The sequence below is a fragment of the Megachile rotundata genome, chromosome 4 (genome assembly GCF_050947335.1).
Source record: "Megachile rotundata isolate GNS110a chromosome 4, iyMegRotu1, whole genome shotgun sequence".
Lineage (NCBI taxonomy): Eukaryota > Metazoa > Arthropoda > Insecta > Hymenoptera > Megachilidae > Megachile > Megachile rotundata.
The window spans coordinates 10,790,797-10,808,028 of NC_134986.1; the positions used below are offsets into that span (position 1 = coordinate 10,790,797).

General features: G+C 34.7%; 3 protein-coding genes across 4 annotated transcripts in view; 2 read left to right on the forward strand and 1 right to left on the reverse strand.

Moving 5' to 3' along the window:
* Positions 1 to 745: 745 nt before the first annotated feature.
* On the forward strand, positions 746 to 6,039 carry LOC100876304 (damage-control phosphatase ARMT1). Of its 2 annotated transcripts, XM_012281446.2 has the most exons (7): positions 748 to 943; positions 1,022 to 1,181; positions 1,395 to 1,500; positions 1,575 to 1,822; positions 1,893 to 2,078; positions 2,177 to 2,579; positions 2,646 to 6,039. In XM_012281446.2, exons 2-7 carry the CDS (start codon positions 1,093 to 1,095, stop codon positions 3,000 to 3,002), a joined length of 1,389 nt encoding a protein of 462 aa, XP_012136836.2. In that variant the 5' UTR covers positions 748 to 943; positions 1,022 to 1,092; the 3' UTR covers positions 3,003 to 6,039. The 2 variants fall into 2 exon arrangements, with proteins under 2 accessions (XP_012136837.2, XP_012136836.2); XM_012281447.2 differs by lacking the exon at positions 1,893 to 2,078 and having other exon boundaries at positions 746 to 1,181.
* sau (Golgi phosphoprotein 3 homolog sauron) lies at positions 4,083 to 7,703 on the reverse strand. Its single transcript, XM_003701652.3, has 4 exons — positions 6,992 to 7,703; positions 6,663 to 6,909; positions 6,416 to 6,591; positions 4,083 to 6,210 (listed from the first exon to the last, which is right to left on the reverse strand). Exons 1-4 carry the CDS (start codon positions 7,238 to 7,240, stop codon positions 5,962 to 5,964), a joined length of 921 nt encoding a protein of 306 aa, XP_003701700.1. The 5' UTR covers positions 7,241 to 7,703; the 3' UTR covers positions 4,083 to 5,961.
* Positions 7,704 to 10,627: 2,924 nt separating this feature from the next.
* LOC100880562 (uncharacterized) overlaps positions 10,628 to 17,232 on the forward strand; it is a 45,870-nt gene continuing 39,265 nt past the window's right edge. The window contains exon 1 of the mRNA XM_003701651.3: positions 10,628 to 10,866. The gene's annotated coding sequence lies outside the window, so the exon portion shown is untranslated. The remainder of the gene's footprint in view (positions 10,867 to 17,232) is intronic.

The window sequence follows — 17,232 nt, forward strand, 5'->3', positions numbered from 1 at the left end:
TCACCGTGCAAAGACACTACCTATTCGAAAAGAGCGTAACTTCGAAATAAAATACAACAAAATTTGAAATATTGTCAGAATTTTTGTCTCTCACAGGACTGCTTCTTAATGAAGTTTCAAACACCTGTAGCTGAATTATCGCTGTAGTTTACTGTCTGGGGGACAAGAAACCACGCTGAATGCAAGAGGATGAAATAATTAGAAGTTCAGGAGCAGCAGCATTTTTTTGCTATCAATTTCCGTTTGTTCGACAAAACTGCAGGAACAACTGACGCTGGAAACTTCGTGGGTCGTTATGGAACAGCTTAAAATGCAGATGCACGTGTAACGATTGCAAGTGGAAACATAGAAGAAGAGCAAAGACGAAAATTAGTTTGCTGTACGGAGATCTGAAAGTAATTAGTGGAACTCTAGCGAGCACGTTTAAATAATCATTGTAACATTGGGAAGTATATTGCGTTATCCGAAGCTTTCGTAATTCATTCGTTTCTCGATAACATTCAGCAATATCTAATAACCGTACAGAATGTTTACAAGTAACATTTTTTAATACAACGTAAATAGTAAAATATTAAAATAGTAAAATAGTGAAATAATAAAATAGTAAAATAGTCTATAAACACCTATTTGCCTAAATAAAATAATAAAGTAATATATAGTTGCATTTACAACCTAATCTAACCTAGCCTAACAAAACCCAACCTAATGTAACACTACCAAAATCGAATGGTAATACGCGACTCAACACATACTACGTGTAGTAACAATTATCAGAAGATGAATGGTAATGCAGAGCATATTAACGCATGCGTAGTACACGTGGTCACAATCGTATGTTAGTAATGCTTCATTCACCGTTCGTTGAACGTAGGCTAGTTTCTGTGGAATATTCCAAAAAGAGAAAGATACGAATATCAGAAATTAAAAGGAAGGAGAGCACGTGGTAAACGAGAGTCTTAATTCCGTTACGTAAGTGAAACTTTGAAATGACGAAATTCCGTCATTTCCTACCCATTTGCAGGCTTCACATCGTATGAACAGCTGATTCTGATCTATAGTCCAGATACAATAGCACACTCGAATTGTAAGATCATGTCTCAAAGATCAGGTTCGATAGATATACAAGATCTGCAGGATATATGGACACCCTTTGGTGAACAATTGAGAGGAATTTATAAAAGGTAAAGATATTTTGTTAGACATGCTTAACCTAAAAGTTGCTAATGATTTATAAAAAAACATAATATTTCAGTATCATTGTGCTGAATATTTTAGTAACGAGCAGATTGTATTGATTTGGAGAGTAATTATATATTAATTTTCTTTAAATTCTTTTTATGAAAGTTAGTGGTTTATTTATGTTTATTTATTCATACTCTTAATATATTTTGCAGGTCCTTTGCTTATATAACAATTAAGGATAGGTTGCCTGTAATTTTAACTAAAATAATTGATACACTAAGTCGTAACAAGGAAAGCATTGCACAAAAGTATGGAGAGGTAAAACATATATTTATACATGTATCAGTTACTGATAAATATTTATTAATGTTTAGAAATCTATAATTATTTAGAATGCTACAGAAGAAATTAAACAAATAGTAGGATTTATTAGTAAATTGAAGAATCAAATTACTACGAACAAAACTTTGAAACCTCTACGGTTACTAACAAATGGGGAAGATAATGATGCTGAGGAATGGAATAAATATCTTTTAAAAAGAACTGAAATTGAAAATGGTACACCAGTATGGTTTAATACCATTTGGTTGTACTGTGAATGTTATATGTATCGAACCATTGCACAAGAATTTCTTCTCACGTAAGTTTGAAAACCTCTTTAATGATCAGTAATCTGTAAAATTATTTCATAATAAATGCTTCATTTTCAGAAAATATTTGCGTAATTATGATTATTTTGAGCAACAAAAGCAAAGTGCATTTATAAATTCAATGATTAGTATTTCATCACTTGCTGAATATTTAATAAATCTTGTACATAAAGCAGATTCTTTATCAATAGTTGAAACTAAAGAGGAAATTTTCCAACTTCTCAGACTAAATCTCTGGGGCAACAAGTATGCCAAGTTCTTGTTTTTTGTAATTCATTAGTTAGTTCTTTGTTTTGTTTTGTTTTTAGGAAACTAACTAATGACCTATAATCATCTTTTTATAGATGTGATTTATCTCTAAGTGCAGGTGCTGATGTTAATCAAACCTGTAATCCTATAGCAGTATTGAAATCATTGGATGAAAACATACTTGTAGATAATTCAGAATCCATTTGGAATTTGCTAACAAAAAAGGAAACTAATGAATCTACTATTATAGATGTGGTACTTGACAATGCAGGCTATGAACTTTTTACTGATTTATGTTTATCTGTATTTTTGATTGCCGGTAAATTTGCTGGAAAAATAAGATTTTATGTAAAACGTTATCCATGGTATATCAGTGATGCAACAACAAATGACTTTTACTGGACGTTGGATTACATGAAAAATTCGTCAAATAAAAACCTGCAACAATTATCTAACTTGGCGTATGATTACTTGAAGAATAAATTATGGACCATTGAGGTATATCTCTTTTTTTCCTCTATGTAAGTTTTACAAAATTAACCACAACCTGAACTATATTTTTAGGAGGAATCATTTTGGACAGGCCCTTATGACTTTGCAGACATGAAAGAACATGATCCAGTATTGTATGCAAAATTGTCTGAAGCTAAAATAGCAATATTTAAGGGCGATTTAAATTATAGAAAATTAGTAGGCGAAATAAATTGGGAGTACACAACAGAATTTACTGAAGCATTAAGAGGTTTTCAGCCAACAACTATTTTAAGTTTTAGAACAGTAAAATCAGATGTTTGCGTCGGTTTACCACGTGGCGTAGCCGAAGAATTATTTAAAAAAGACGAAAGTTGGATGTTCTCAGGAGATTATGGGCTTATTCAAACAACCATAGCTGGGACGTGTCCTTGTGATAGAGTATGTTAAAATTCTATGAATTAAGAAATATTAAAAATACTGAATTGATCAATGTACAAAATTACCTGTACATACATAGTCTAATATTTTGTAGATACAATCATATTTGAATTGTTTACATTTCAACTGTCTTAATTGTTCAAATACTTATATGTACAGAGTGTGTGTAAGGATTTGTATTTGAATTACATGTCATGTCATATCATTACATGGCATGTAATTCAAAGTGTGAAAGTAATCATGAAAAGTTGCTTTTATATTTAAGAGTTTGGTGATATTTTTTTTAATATTTCTTACAAATTTCTATGTATATACATTTTGTATTTTTGAACAATAGTATATGTGGTATCTTCATACTGTAAACTATTCTTCCAAAATATATAATTTAAATATATGCATATACATATACAATACTGTACAAAGATATACAAGAATGTGAAATAAAATTTTACAAGTTCTATGCTAAAAATATATCTCATTTAGATCACATCTCATAAACTAGCAAATACTTTTAATTATTCTGCTTTTATTTTATATTGTTTTGTACATAAGAAATGTAATAATAACAATTTAAATCATAACTAATATTTTTGAAATATACAACCATGTTTATCATGTATTTTATGTTTTATTATAAGTATGATATTCTTATAAATGATGTTTAGTAATTGTAGATTATAGTTTAAGTTTACCATTTATATGATAAAATGCAACTCATATTATGACTTTATGCTGACACATATTTTTAATTCATCTACATTCATCAGATCAGAATGTGAATTACGAATGCATGTTCTCAAATTTTGATGCTGTTAATCTTATCTTAATATACGATTTCATGAGTTCAAAACTTAAAATATATATTTTAAAAGATCCATAAGTGAATCAAAAACGAATTGGAAATACTTAGTTATTCTAAATTGTAATGTTTTTAAAACCATAATACAAGATCTAAATGTAAGTATCTAGCACCATCCTAAAAACTTCTACAAATTCTACCAAGTGGCAGTAGAGCTTTTAATATCTTAAAAAATCAATTTAATTAGCATCCATATGATGCAAAATTTTGATAAATAAAACAAATTCTCATTGGTAGAAACATTTTTTTTAATCATTAGTATTCTTACAATAAGTGTTAAATGTGCTCATTACTTATGAGACATGCTTGTCCAGCAAGCTCCCTATTATAATAATTTCAGTTACTGTTGTAAGCAAATTTAGAGCTATATAGAACTACAGTTAGTAACTATTTGTTGCATTATAAGGAATTTAACAGTTCTTAATTTTAATATTTCTTTATGGTAACATATTCTATGTATAATCTTGTAATACTAAGGCAGCAATATTAAGGGACTTTGGAACATCTATTTCTTTATCAGTTGTTTATTATTTTGAAGAAATATATATAAACAGAAAGAATTTTACTGTTCTATAATACATAATTATTTAAACACAAAATAATTTTGTATATTGTACAAACTTATCTATAGAATTCTTCGATATTATTATATGTTAATTAAAGTATCTTTACATTAGTTTGCATAAAAATTCAATGATTACAGGATGTTTCAAGAAATATTAATCATATAAAAATTGGTCTGAAACTTTTTGATCCTTTTTAATCAATATACATTAATGCCACTTATTTATAGTTAATATAAACTGTATATTAAAATCAATATGATTAAAATAACAATGAAAAATAGTTATACATTTTTTGTTAGATGAGTTACAGTAACTTCACAAATTATGATTGTGAATTGTTTCAAAATGCCTTGTTAAATAAATATTGCGTAATATTTTAAGATTTTAATTTAATACCTATTACAGTGCTTAAAAATAAAAAAAAAATATTTCTTGATCACCCTATACATACTCATAAAATTTTTGTAAGATGATGGTGTGTATATATATTATTGATATTTACTTACATTTTTCCATCGTATTCAAAAAGTAACGACATATTCTCGAAATTTCCAAGTCCATTTTAAATGTCATCCGTTTTTGCTGTCCTCACAAACTGATTTCACTAATTATAAGAAATCTCCACTTTGCACTTTTTCTACTTACATATCACATTGTACAATGTTAATGATAGCAACATATACACGATAAGTTAGTAACAAAATGTATCGAAAATGTGTCTACGCACGTATTACTTAAAAATTGTTCAAATTCGAACTATTTCCGCGGAACGTTTAGTCAAGGATCACGACGATACATCAAGATAGTTTTTAAACGCGTGATACGAATGACGTTCATAAAGTAATCATATTTCTGACATTTGAGTACTTTACTGCCACCTAGAGAAGCTATAATAAACTGTTGTTTTTACTTTTAAATCAAGTTTTTCTTTTTTGGAAGTGAATCTAGCACATCCATTTTCATGTAAAGAGAAGACCTAAAAGAATCGTAAAAATCGATCTCACGAATGTGCAAAGGATTACTTTCATCGCTTTATCAATCAGATAACTAGCGGAAATGTGGCACTTAATTCAGCATTAAATGTCCGGCCACGTAAATACTGTGTCTATAAACATATTTGCAGTCCATGTGCAGACACGATAAACATGGAGAAAATATGGGACAAAATTCAGCACAGTGCAATCGTTTCGTTTCTGAGCTGACATGGCACTACCCCCATGCGCAAAGTACTCATTCACACTTTAAATTCTGTTGTTCGTTTTTTTTGCTTTTTGAAGTATTTAAATATGAACATTCATAATTCAGCCGTCAAATGTATTAAATAACAATAATGGAAATAGCTAACATTCTAAACCTGCTTTACACAGTCGAGCTCAAGATATTTGGTCTGAATCGTATGATCGATAACAATGATCGTAACTATCCCATTTCAGATTGCAACTATTCCGACTGTAACTAAAAGTCATGCAAAATTGATAGTCCCAAGTATTCACGCTAGTACCCGGTATTTGCTTTATACACTCTGTAGTTTGTGAAAAAGCTGTTACTTAGTAAATGCAGCAAATACGGCCCAGAGAACTGGATTAGCATTAGGTTTAGCGGCTTCTGCTTCAAAGTCCAAGTCTAATAATGTCCGCACTCTTCGCATTGCTACTTCATAGTCGTCATCAGACAGTGGTGCAAATGCATTTTCTAATACATCAGCTGCATGAGCTAGGATAACTAAGGCCAATGTTCGCCTGTCCATACGACCAGCATCATTGACCCAACGACTTAGCACAGCTTCTTGAATCTGCAAATTATAAAAAATAAAACATGAAATGATAAAATCTGAAATTTCATAAGAAACATAAAAACAGGAGGTAACAATCTAATCATACTTTCTACGTAATTTTATATGTACATGCCTACAATCATAAAATGAGATAAGATATTGCAGCAATTAAAAACCAATGCCCAAACACAATATGTACTATATTAACACACAGAATATTTACCTTTTTTACAAGTCGACTTTTGGCAAGGTTGTCAGTAAGAGGATGTGTCGTCATATCAAACAATAGGAAGTTCTGCTTTTCAGTTGTTAAAACACCCTTCTCCACAAGATTCTTGGCTAATCTTTCCCTAACATTTTTTAACTGGTATCTTAATTTTAATGGATTCCATGTTTCCCCTAAATCAATTTAAACCAATAATAAACAAAACATACAAATATATGTTCCAGATACATAAACAAAAACTAACCACTGAGATATTCGATCCAACTAGGAACAGTTTCTGGTGGATCAGTTTCTTTTAAATGTTTCAAAGCTTCGTCTAACAATACGTCACCGGTAGGAGCATCATTCTTCAGCAGTAGTTTTCTCACAAGCAAGCCCTTCTTGCGCATACCAGCCTTCTCCAGCTCTACTCGTCCACGAAATCCCAGTTCTGCCAAAATACAACCACGTAAACCAGAACTTATGCAGTCGTTCCAAAAGGATGTGTAACCCTGTAAAGCAACGCACGCTTCAAAAATAAAAGACAGACTGATGTATACTAGAAGAGCAAACATCAAGGCAACTTGGACAAACCTCTTTATCCTTCAGACCAAGCAGTAAAACCTCTTCCATAAGTGTTAATCTGGTTTCCTTGTCAGAATCGTCGTCGATAGTGGGGTTCGAATTAAGATCTTTCTGCATGCAAGAGTCCGTGTCCGTGCCATGGCCAGACAATTTATCATTGTGGCCAACATCGTTGGAGCCATCCTGGCCTAGACCGCTGCCACTACTACTGTTAACCACGCGTCGACGTTGTACTAATCCGTCAGTGCGATTCATCATTCGACGAAGCTACGCTTCTGTTGCAATTATAACCGCGTGTCAAATGCGCCACCGTGTCGTCTAATAACTAGGCGTGTTAGTCGGCCGTAGTTAAAGCAAGCCAGCGACATGTATCGAGCAGTACACACTATACTGTTGACGTTTTGACCGATACGACATATCTTTCCAAGATGGCCAAATCCCTACGGCACGTCGTTATTTTGTTTCACGAGCGTTGTCTGCGTTTATTCCTTGACGTGTAACGATGAACAGGTCCGAATACGTTATATACACCAGTATTGTTCCGAAAGTAGTTCGTTGTTTCGGCGATACACTTACTTCGGCGCTAATGTTTTCGGCAAGAAATCTATCGCAATTCAATCGAGAATCTCTCGACACTTATCGAGCCTGGAACGCGGATCGCGTACCATGCGTTGAAAATTGCTTAGAACGTTCACTCAGCCCAGAAAGAGAGTTGTTCGCTCTGCTCGTACATTTTCTTGCGATCGTTGCGCCAACCTTCCTGCCAATTTCGCGCGAACGTTTCAAACGTCACGTATAGCTGGCATTTTTAACGCCTTGACTGGCACGGGAGTCAACGATGACCGTCAGCACGAATTTAATGTAATGATTAATATGCAAGGTAGCAAGTGAAGAGCCAACGTCTCCTGCCAGGGGAGAGTCTCTCCCCTGCTTTGAGATTTAAATTGTTGCGTGTAATTGTTATTCCGTTTAGATTCCCTGTTCCTATTATTTTATCTAACGATTGTTATCAAAATTCTATGCAGACATTTATGCATTTATGATGTATACGAAAGATACTTTAGAAATTCCTAAACGTTCATGGGTCAAAAATAGAATGTACTCGTACTGATTTTTAAGTGAATCGATAATTTCTGATTATTTGTACTGATTTTTTAATAATTTACTGAGCAATCATTTTTTATAAAACTGTTGCTGAATTTTGTAGTAATTTATATTATTATATTTAGGTTATAATGTGCAACCTCTCAGGACCCACGCTTTGGGTATCTCTGTTCTAAAGTGTACGTACAATGAACAAGCATGCAATTACGTGACGCACAGCGTTCAAAGACTGCTCCATTTCGCAGAACATTTCTGTACTGTAATGGATTTAATAAAACGATTCCGTTGCGATATTTGTCAAATAACGGAATAACGTAACCCGGATATGAGATTGGTATCTTTTGGCATTGTAATCAATGCAGCCGGCATGAATGCTCTGCCGAGCCATTAACATTCGCGTCTCTATCGCTTAATTGTCTGTAAACAGAAAGAATTCACGCGATACAGGATACAGATATTTGAATGGAAGGCTTTTCCACGTCGTCATTAGAAATTCTAATCGGAAACTATGTTATAATACTATTCTTACTTGTCGTGCACAGCGCATAACGTAAACCAAAATCACTCAATACTGTTGACAGCAGAAACGTATTGTCGGTAGCATAGTTGTGCCGATAGTATTCTGGTTAAGTGATAACATGCGAAATGATAACATTAGACGGTAGTTTTATCACGATGGTTTTCACATCGTGCACAAACATGGCGAAGATTTCAAGAAGGAGGGCACATCTTGCAAATTCGCGCATGGAGCCAGAGTAACGATCGATTTTTATTGCTCGTGAACAATGGGGCGAAACGAAAATTATAGTCCGTACACGAGGGAATTTGCCTGGTCGCCGTTTCACGACGAAACATTAACTTTTACAGTTAAACCACGCACGTGTCCTCGAAAGTAGCAATAAAGCGATACCGTGCACTCGTATGTTCAAAGTGTAAAATCCATCAGTCTTTGTTTGGCGTTCGAGGAGAGAGGAGATTGTTTCTTGTTTTTTTGTCACCACTTTCGCAATCTTAACGAGGGTTAGGCATTCTTCTCCTTAAAAATTTATTCCTTTATTTGTACACGATTAACGCGGCAATTTGCTTTTTACTGTGGGTAGAAATATTTTGCAAGGATATTGCCAGCTTTGTCAGAAAAATACAAGAACCAAATTGCTGACTAATTTGAGAAAGGTTGCTCTACATAATCGTCAGAATTAATTAATTTTCCTGGGAAATAGGATTTGTTTATATATTTTAAATGCTGTATAACGTTCAGTTTTACAATGGGTCTATTTTAGAAGATGAGAATTTTCATTAAGGTGAATCTAAACTTCCGCGTTTCTAAAAAGTTTCAGGGTCCGGGGCCACATCCTATGACAGAAACTTGCATTGCACGTTAGGTCTATTCTACATCCCGTGCGATTTCAACGAGGTGAGGATAGTCACTGTTTTATCGGGGTCACTGACATCATGGCCGATCGTTGCGTACACCGATATTGAGCTTAATGACCGTTTCCCGGCGTTCAATGTCAACTGTTCAATGTCGGTGGCCACATTTGCATGAACCACACGAGCGAGAAAGCTGCGACTACCACGTCGTGAAAATCTTTATACACCTTCGTATATAACGTACATACTGTTGTTTTTTACAGAATTATCTTCATAATATGAATTATGAAACTTTTTTCTGTGCACTCTTATGTTAAAACGATGCAGAGCGTTAATCACTGTCGTATGTTAGGTATGTTCAAATGTCAAACATTTTTTCTCACGCGCCTTTCTCTTCGCAAGTATTAGACAATTCCCCTTTCCCATTCAATGTCAATTCCACGCCTAATACGATGCATAACTTACAACAGCAACGGAGTATAAATAGAGAAAAGAACGAAGACATTCTAGATCACCACACTCACCATTGGAAATGACATTGGTTGCGGAGTATCTCTTACAGTAGATCAAGTCAATTTTCAGGTGCTGTTAATGTGGAATTAATTACGTTTGCTATGATCTTATGTTACTTTGTATTACCTACCATTTGGAGGATCGATAAGTTGTGCAAAAATCAAATTAATTTATCTGGAGATCAAAAAATTCCTGTGTATGCAAATTTTCACCATCTTTCCTCAATTTCTAAATTTTAAAACTTGCAAATTTTGAAATTCTCATATGGCCAGTCACCAAACCTAAATCCTCCAATCTCTAAACACCTGTCTCCAAATTCTTAACCTTCTAATTTCCCAAATTTCCAATTATCCAACGTTCCAAACCTCCAAACTACCGATTCTAACTCCAAATTCCTAAGCTAGAGAATGAGATCCTCAGCATCGGTGCCCGCAGCGTGTACCGTTGCCCTTGAGCTCTCTAACGAGCGTTGGATCAGTCCATCAACGATCTGCAGCAATCCATCGAACCGATTATTGTCTCGAGATTAGCCAGCCGCAAAAACAGATTGTCCCTGTAGAATTTCTATTTGCACGGAGTAAAAGAAAAAAATGGCGGGACGCGGATCGTGGAGAGGGAGAGAAAGAGAAGGTCGGAATCGAGGCTGTCGGTGAAGGCACAACGAGAGGCACGTTCAGTCGTCCGGACCCGCTCGGTCGGTCTAAAACAGTATCGGGTACCTGATCCGTATTCCTCGTGGCTCTGTCAGGTCTTCAGTCGTGATAATTCTCGTCCTAATTGTGCGTTAATACGAGAGAACTCGTACGACGGATACAAGGATACGTCGCGACGTACAGGATGACCCGGTGGAATCGTTACTGAATCCACATCGATTTTTCGCGAGGACAGGTACTCAGGTGAGTCTCAGGCATTCATTAAACTTCACGGAACGAAGAATCTTGCTTCGAGATAATTTGCAACGTTATCGAACTAACGACACGTTCGTTTGCGCTAAGTTGTTCGCTGAATTCACTGATAGCGATAGGATAACGATTGAACAGCTGTTGAAATGTTCTGGAACTGATCAATATGCATGGGATATGTTTTTATAGATAGAGGATAATAAGATTCCTCTGCTGAGGTCATTTCAAGAATTTGTGAATAACATGTTGACTCCGGAAAGTTAATTTACGATTTTTGATAGGAGATCAAATGTTCGTCATTTATTTCGTTTGACAGTAATCGAGAGCGAATCGAGCACGTGTTCGAATTCGAGCGATACTTCATTCCGGAGCTTGTGAATTGTTGCAGAGTTGCCTGCAACTCGGCGGGGTCTCACAAAAGGGAAACCATGGGAACAATCGCGTAATCGTATTATTCGTAATTAACTCGGCGATTTACGACGCTTCGAAGACGCCACCTTAACGATGTGAACCACTTGTTCCGACACTGATTCTAATTCGATGACGCCAACATCACAGCTGATCTTTATGAGCCTCATTTTTTCAACAGCTTGTCAGTTTTACGGTAATCAATTAGCACCATGCAATTCGCGAGTAATTGAGGAGTAAATATTTTATACAGGTTTTGTTATTAAACATAGCGAACCGTTTGCGTAAGAGGAAACTCGTATCGTTCCGATAATAGAACAAACGAGATTTGCACGTTTTTCTTCCTTAAATTCGAGACGGTTTTTTCTTGGGTACGCATACTGATCTCATCGTCGTGACTAATCAGTATCTCAACAGATACTCTGCTGATTCCAGAAGGGGATAAATTTAGAATTTCTTTATAATATGTCACTCGATTTCACCTTGATCTCTGATTAGTCATTTCGATCGACTTATCGATATTGATTGCGTGACTCGAGTGCATAACGTTTCGTGCACGCACTCGATTTACCAACAAAATGGAAAATTTGCATTTGAAAACAGAATTACGCAATGTCCATTCTGAGCGTCAACATTACTGCTTTTGTCCAGGTTATTTACATACGAAAAGATTTGCTGTTTTTCAGGAGGATCTATAGATCAATGACATCGCTTAATTGTATAATTAACGTCGAAGTAACGGTTTCAATTAGCCTTTCCTACATTTGTTAAACCGCGTTTAGTTTCAAACGGAGATTTACTCACTGAAACGTTAACGGTTTGATTAATAATCACCGTTGACGAGGAAAAATTCTAGGCACCATCATAAATCTATCAAACAATACGGCAATTAAGCAACCTGGAAAGCGATACGAAAACGCGATTGCTATACGTTTACGACTCTTATCTTAGCACTTCAACAAATTGCAGGCAGATTTTAATACGTGGTATTTTTAAGGTGCGATAAATAGAATTTTTATGTTCATCGTCATCTTTATTCGTCTACTCAGGGATTCTCAATCTGATCGGTTATTGAAAACTAATCCTATACAGAAAATGCAAATTTTTATAACAAATTGTACTGCAAGTGATTATTTTTTTCATTAATACTTTATTTCAGTAATCAATAATTTATTTCATTAGTCATTCACTTCATTAATCATAATTCATATAATCAATAATTTAATAATTCATTGAATTAATAATATTATGTATTTTACTTGTTCATCCAGAAATCCAACTTAAATAGTCTTAATACTAAAAAATCTCAAAGTACTGATAAAAAATTTAGTAACTGTTACAAAATTCAAAATTATTAATATAAAAAATTATTCAATAAATCCAACATTGCACTATAAGAATAAAATAACAGTACAACATAATTGATGTAATAAGCATAAAATATAAAAAAGATAATGTTTATCAGTGATTGAAGTCATAGCCTTTTCCTGAAACGCCCTCTAGAGTGAACGGGAACATAGTAGTTCGATTATCAGAAACGACTGGCACCTAATTACAAAGAATTTAATCAATTAATTAAGTAGAGAGGATTGATGAGCGTTGTCTGAAGCGATTCGTCTTAGTCAACGAGCCACGTACTTTCATAAATTGATTCGTCCACGTGAAATTATTCGAAGAACCGTATATAGCTACTGTTAAAACGGCCTCCTCTTTTTCCTGTGAGGCTGTTCGCAGACTGGTCTCTACGAAGGGGCCACTGTAAATCCGAACTCTCCGTAGTGTTACATTCCTAAGATGACTCAGGTGTGCCTCACAGTTCCCCGCGGTTCGTCGCCAAGTCTTTCCGATAGAAGATGGTTCTGCTTGTTAACGAGTCTTCACTGACCCCGTCGTCTCTCAACATTTCGTTGAACTCAGTATTCTAACACCCATAATTCTACAACCAATTTTTCCTTGAAAAACTATTAAAACGGTGCAACTTTTTTAATCTGAAGATTTGGGGTGAATTCGTATTTCGCAAAGCAAAATATCTCGCAATAAAATTTGTCGATTATATGTTCAATTACTTGAACATATGTGAGATGAGTGACTTCAATAACGTGAGGTAAACAGTTATGAGAGGTAATCAAGTAAAAGACTGGTCTAAAATTATATTTAGTATGCAAGATTTTCAGCTGATACTGAAGAAGGAATGTATTATAGAAAGAAGTATACAGATTGTTGATAATTATCTGTTTAATTATGTTAACAATTATTTTTAACTGTATCTTTATCTTCTTATAACAAGATCTGAAGAATATTACATTTTTATCATTGAGTTCTAAAATTAACTTTAAACTCAAGAAATTACCGAATTCTTTAATCTTGTACATTGACTGATATCTTGAAATGAGATTATGTCAAATGACTCCATTCTTACATATAAAATAACGTGAAAGAATAATGATAAGAAATTCTTCAAGTTTCAATGACTGTACAAGTATCAATTATAAACTGATTAACAAACACCAATATTTGTTAACGATATCAGTAAAATATCGGTAATACGCTAATATTACCAAACACGAAATTATCGAATTATTAATAAAACAGGAAGCAGAGCAAAGCTTTCTAACAAGCTTTCTCAAACGAATTAATAACCGCGCTAATTTAAGTCAAATATACTTACATCACTATTGTTCGAATAGAAAAGTTCGATGCATTTTCCTGCAATAAAATCTGCCGATTTTAATTTCACGCGCCGACGCCTGCGACGATTTCACGCGGAAAAAATGATGGCCGCTGAAAACGATCCGCGATTATTGGAGCGAGCTGGTTTCGGGCATTCGTTACACTCCTGATCGCCGGTCAGCCTCGTCGAAACGAAAGCTTTCGAGTGAAAGTGCCTTTGCTTGTTCTCTCGTAAATTCTTCATAACATCGTAATTCGACGTCGCGATCTTGAACGAATGGATCGTCAGGCTTACATTACTGCGAGGACGAGGAATGTACGGGGGTCATGCACAGGGTGCTTCAGGAATAGTAAATAATCTAGTAAATTACAATATGTACTTCCGGCAGAACATGTGTCTTTCATCTGTGCCTCATTATCAACATACATACAATATGGACCTACAGCTCTACTTTTTACTTTGACTTCTAAATTCTTAAAATTCTATGTTTTCAAATATTTAAATTTCCCTATATTGCTGTCCTCTAAAGTTGTTATAACCACCAATTTTGTAGGATCAGTAATTTCTATGTTATCAAGTTTCTAAGAATCCAAACTGTATCTCCAAATCTTTATGTTCTCAAGTACGTAAGTTTCTACATTCTTATATTCCTAAACACCTAAGTCCCTAAATTTCTATGTTCCAGAATCTTTATATTCCCAAATACCTACGTCTCCAAATTTCTGTGATCCAGAATTCTTATGTCCTCAAATTTCTAAGGTCCCAAAATTCCTCTATCCCCAAATCTTCACATTCTCAAATACCAACGTCCCCAAATTCCTATATTCCCAAATATCTAAGTCCCCAAATTCTTATGTCCCCAAATTTCTATAATCCAGAATTCCTACGTCCCCAAATTTCTACAATCCCAAAATTCCTCTATCCCCAAATCTTCACATTCTCAAATACCAACGTCCCCAAATTCCTATATTCCCAAATATCTAAGTCCTCAAATTCTTATGTCCCCAAATTTCTATGATCCAGAATTCCTACGTCCCTAAATTTCTACGATTCCAAAATTCCTCTATCCCCAAATCCTCACATTCTGAAATACCTACGTCTCCAAATTCCTATATTCCCAAATATCTAAGTCCTCAAATTCTTATGTCCCCAAATTTCTATGATTCAGAATTCCTACGTCCCCAAATTTCTACAATCTCAAAATTCCTTTATCCCCAAATCCTCACATTCTCAAATACCTTCGTCCCCAAATTCCTATATTTCCAAATACCTAATTTCCCAAATTCCTACGTCTCCAAATTCCTACATTACCAAAGTACTACTCCCCCAACTTCATCTCTAAACTCTTACATGTCCAACAACTTACGTTCCCAAATACCCAAGTCCCCAAATACTTAAACCCTCAAATACCTTCCTAAATAAATTCTCAAATTCCTCTGACTCGAAAACTCCGAAATTTCAAAAGTCGTGATTACTTCCACAAAAAAACCACCCTGTACATTTAATTTCGGGATTGACCCAGCAGCATACGCACGCTACTTTCAGACTTTCTCGTCCAATTACGCAACCCCGGTGGACGACCGGTTCACGAAATTCATGCATGATAATAATCCAACGATACTGTTGACCGTAGACGGCCTTCCCGGCTATCGTTTCGAGGCTGTACTGATATCTGTCAGTTGGATTACTATCCGACTGTAAGAACGGAAAAGGTAGGTTCGTACGAGAGACACAGAGGCGCCGTGACACACGTGGATATGAAGCTGTGTATACGCGTACATACATATGTACTGTGGATTTATTCTACCGTGACGCTAGCCGATTGACACTCAAGATACAAAACTGGTCCGTGAATGTGATCGTTTAAACGTTAATATACGCGAAACGATGGAATGCGAGCGTTAACTGTTCTTTTCTGCTGAAAAGAGTTGCACGTAGCGAAAGTCGATTGTAGAGGTTTATGCACAATGTTGAAACGTTTGAATGGACGCTGACAAAATGGAGTCGGGTGATAACAGCTGCTGCAACTGATTTAGAGCTTTCTGAATCAATTTTCTTAGACTTCATTTTTCTTCTAGTAATATTACTACTAATTTCAGACTACATGAAATTGGCAAGTAGATTATTAATATCTGGTATTGATTATTTATTGATTATTATTATAGTCTTGTTTTGGTTTGATACATAGTCTCAGTGAACTTATTCCTCTGTATTTTATTGTACTTATTTTTACTTTAGATGCACTGTAAATGAGGTTAACGTTCAAAGTCAAGGTTGATAAATTTTTGCATCTGTAACCCAATGACTAGAATGTAAGTAGATCATTATAGTGGAATCGTTGAATAAATTATAATACCAATGAAACCTTGAATAAATTATCAAACCTACGTATAATACAGTTTGGAGTGATTGATGAGCAAACGCAAATATAAATTTTTAACCATAATTAATCATTTGTCTCTTGCGTAAACTAAGCATGGGCTTATCTATCGTCTTCAGATATTAATAAAACAAATATAATTATTGTAATGTATTGTCAAGATGAATACAATTTCGACTTCTATAAAATTACTATTATTATTATGCACAAATAACGTTAATGTATACAGGGGGTTAAAATAATAAATGCAGATATGAATTTAATAAAATATTTTTGTAATGTACAAATAATGTCAAGATGACAAATTTTATTGTAAATTTAATAAAATGAATATAATTATTATTATGTGCTTCAGTCATCTGCAATTTTCACAAATAATTTGATAAATTGAATAAACGTAAAATTGCGAAAAATGAAGATACGAAACCTCGTGAGATGTTGTAGGAGCAGAAAGATTTCTACAAATACTTCGGTCAATATTTGATCGAACCTCCAGCTAGCAGCTTATCTTCGTTTTATTACTTGTGTATATCGAAAAGAGAAAGATAGACGATCGTTTAAGTGGCGTGTCGAGTGAAAGTCCGAATATAACGAGTGCATGGGCCCTGCCAATACCTGTTTCACGTGCCGCATAATTAATGTCGTTTCGCAAATAGCAACGTGCGCGATATTGTCCGCCGCTGTTTTTCCTTCGATTTTTGTTCCGTTCACGACCAGACGGTAGCCTGACGCGGCAAAATGGTTTCTCCAAGGAGAAACGTGATCGCCGATAACCGTTTACTCTCTGGACCATGCGAAAATATTCCGATAACTTCGTACCGGATCAATTATACGGTAATGGAGCTCGGAATAATTATTGTATATTTGCTCTTTTGCGGATGAATTGCTGGGAAAAATATGG

Coding starts and splice junctions, on each gene's coding strand:
- LOC100876304 (XM_012281446.2), top strand. CDS start 1,093: ATGTCTCAAAGATCAGGTTCGATAGATATACAAGATCTGCAGGATATA. Junction 1,182..1,394: donor TTGAGAGGAATTTATAAAAG/GTAAAGATATTT, acceptor TATATTTTGCAG/GTCCTTTGCTTATATAACAA. Junction 1,501..1,574: donor TTGCACAAAAGTATGGAGAG/GTAAAACATATA, acceptor ATAATTATTTAG/AATGCTACAGAAGAAATTAA.
- sau (XM_003701652.3), bottom strand. CDS start 7,240: ATGATGAATCGCACTGACGGATTAGTACAACGTCGACGCGTGGTTAAC. Junction 6,910..6,991: donor TTGGTCTGAAGGATAAAGAG/GTTTGTCCAAGT, acceptor GTTGCTTTACAG/GGTTACACATCCTTTTGGAA. Junction 6,211..6,415: donor AAAGTCGACTTGTAAAAAAG/GTAAATATTCTG, acceptor TATAATTTGCAG/ATTCAAGAAGCTGTGCTAAG.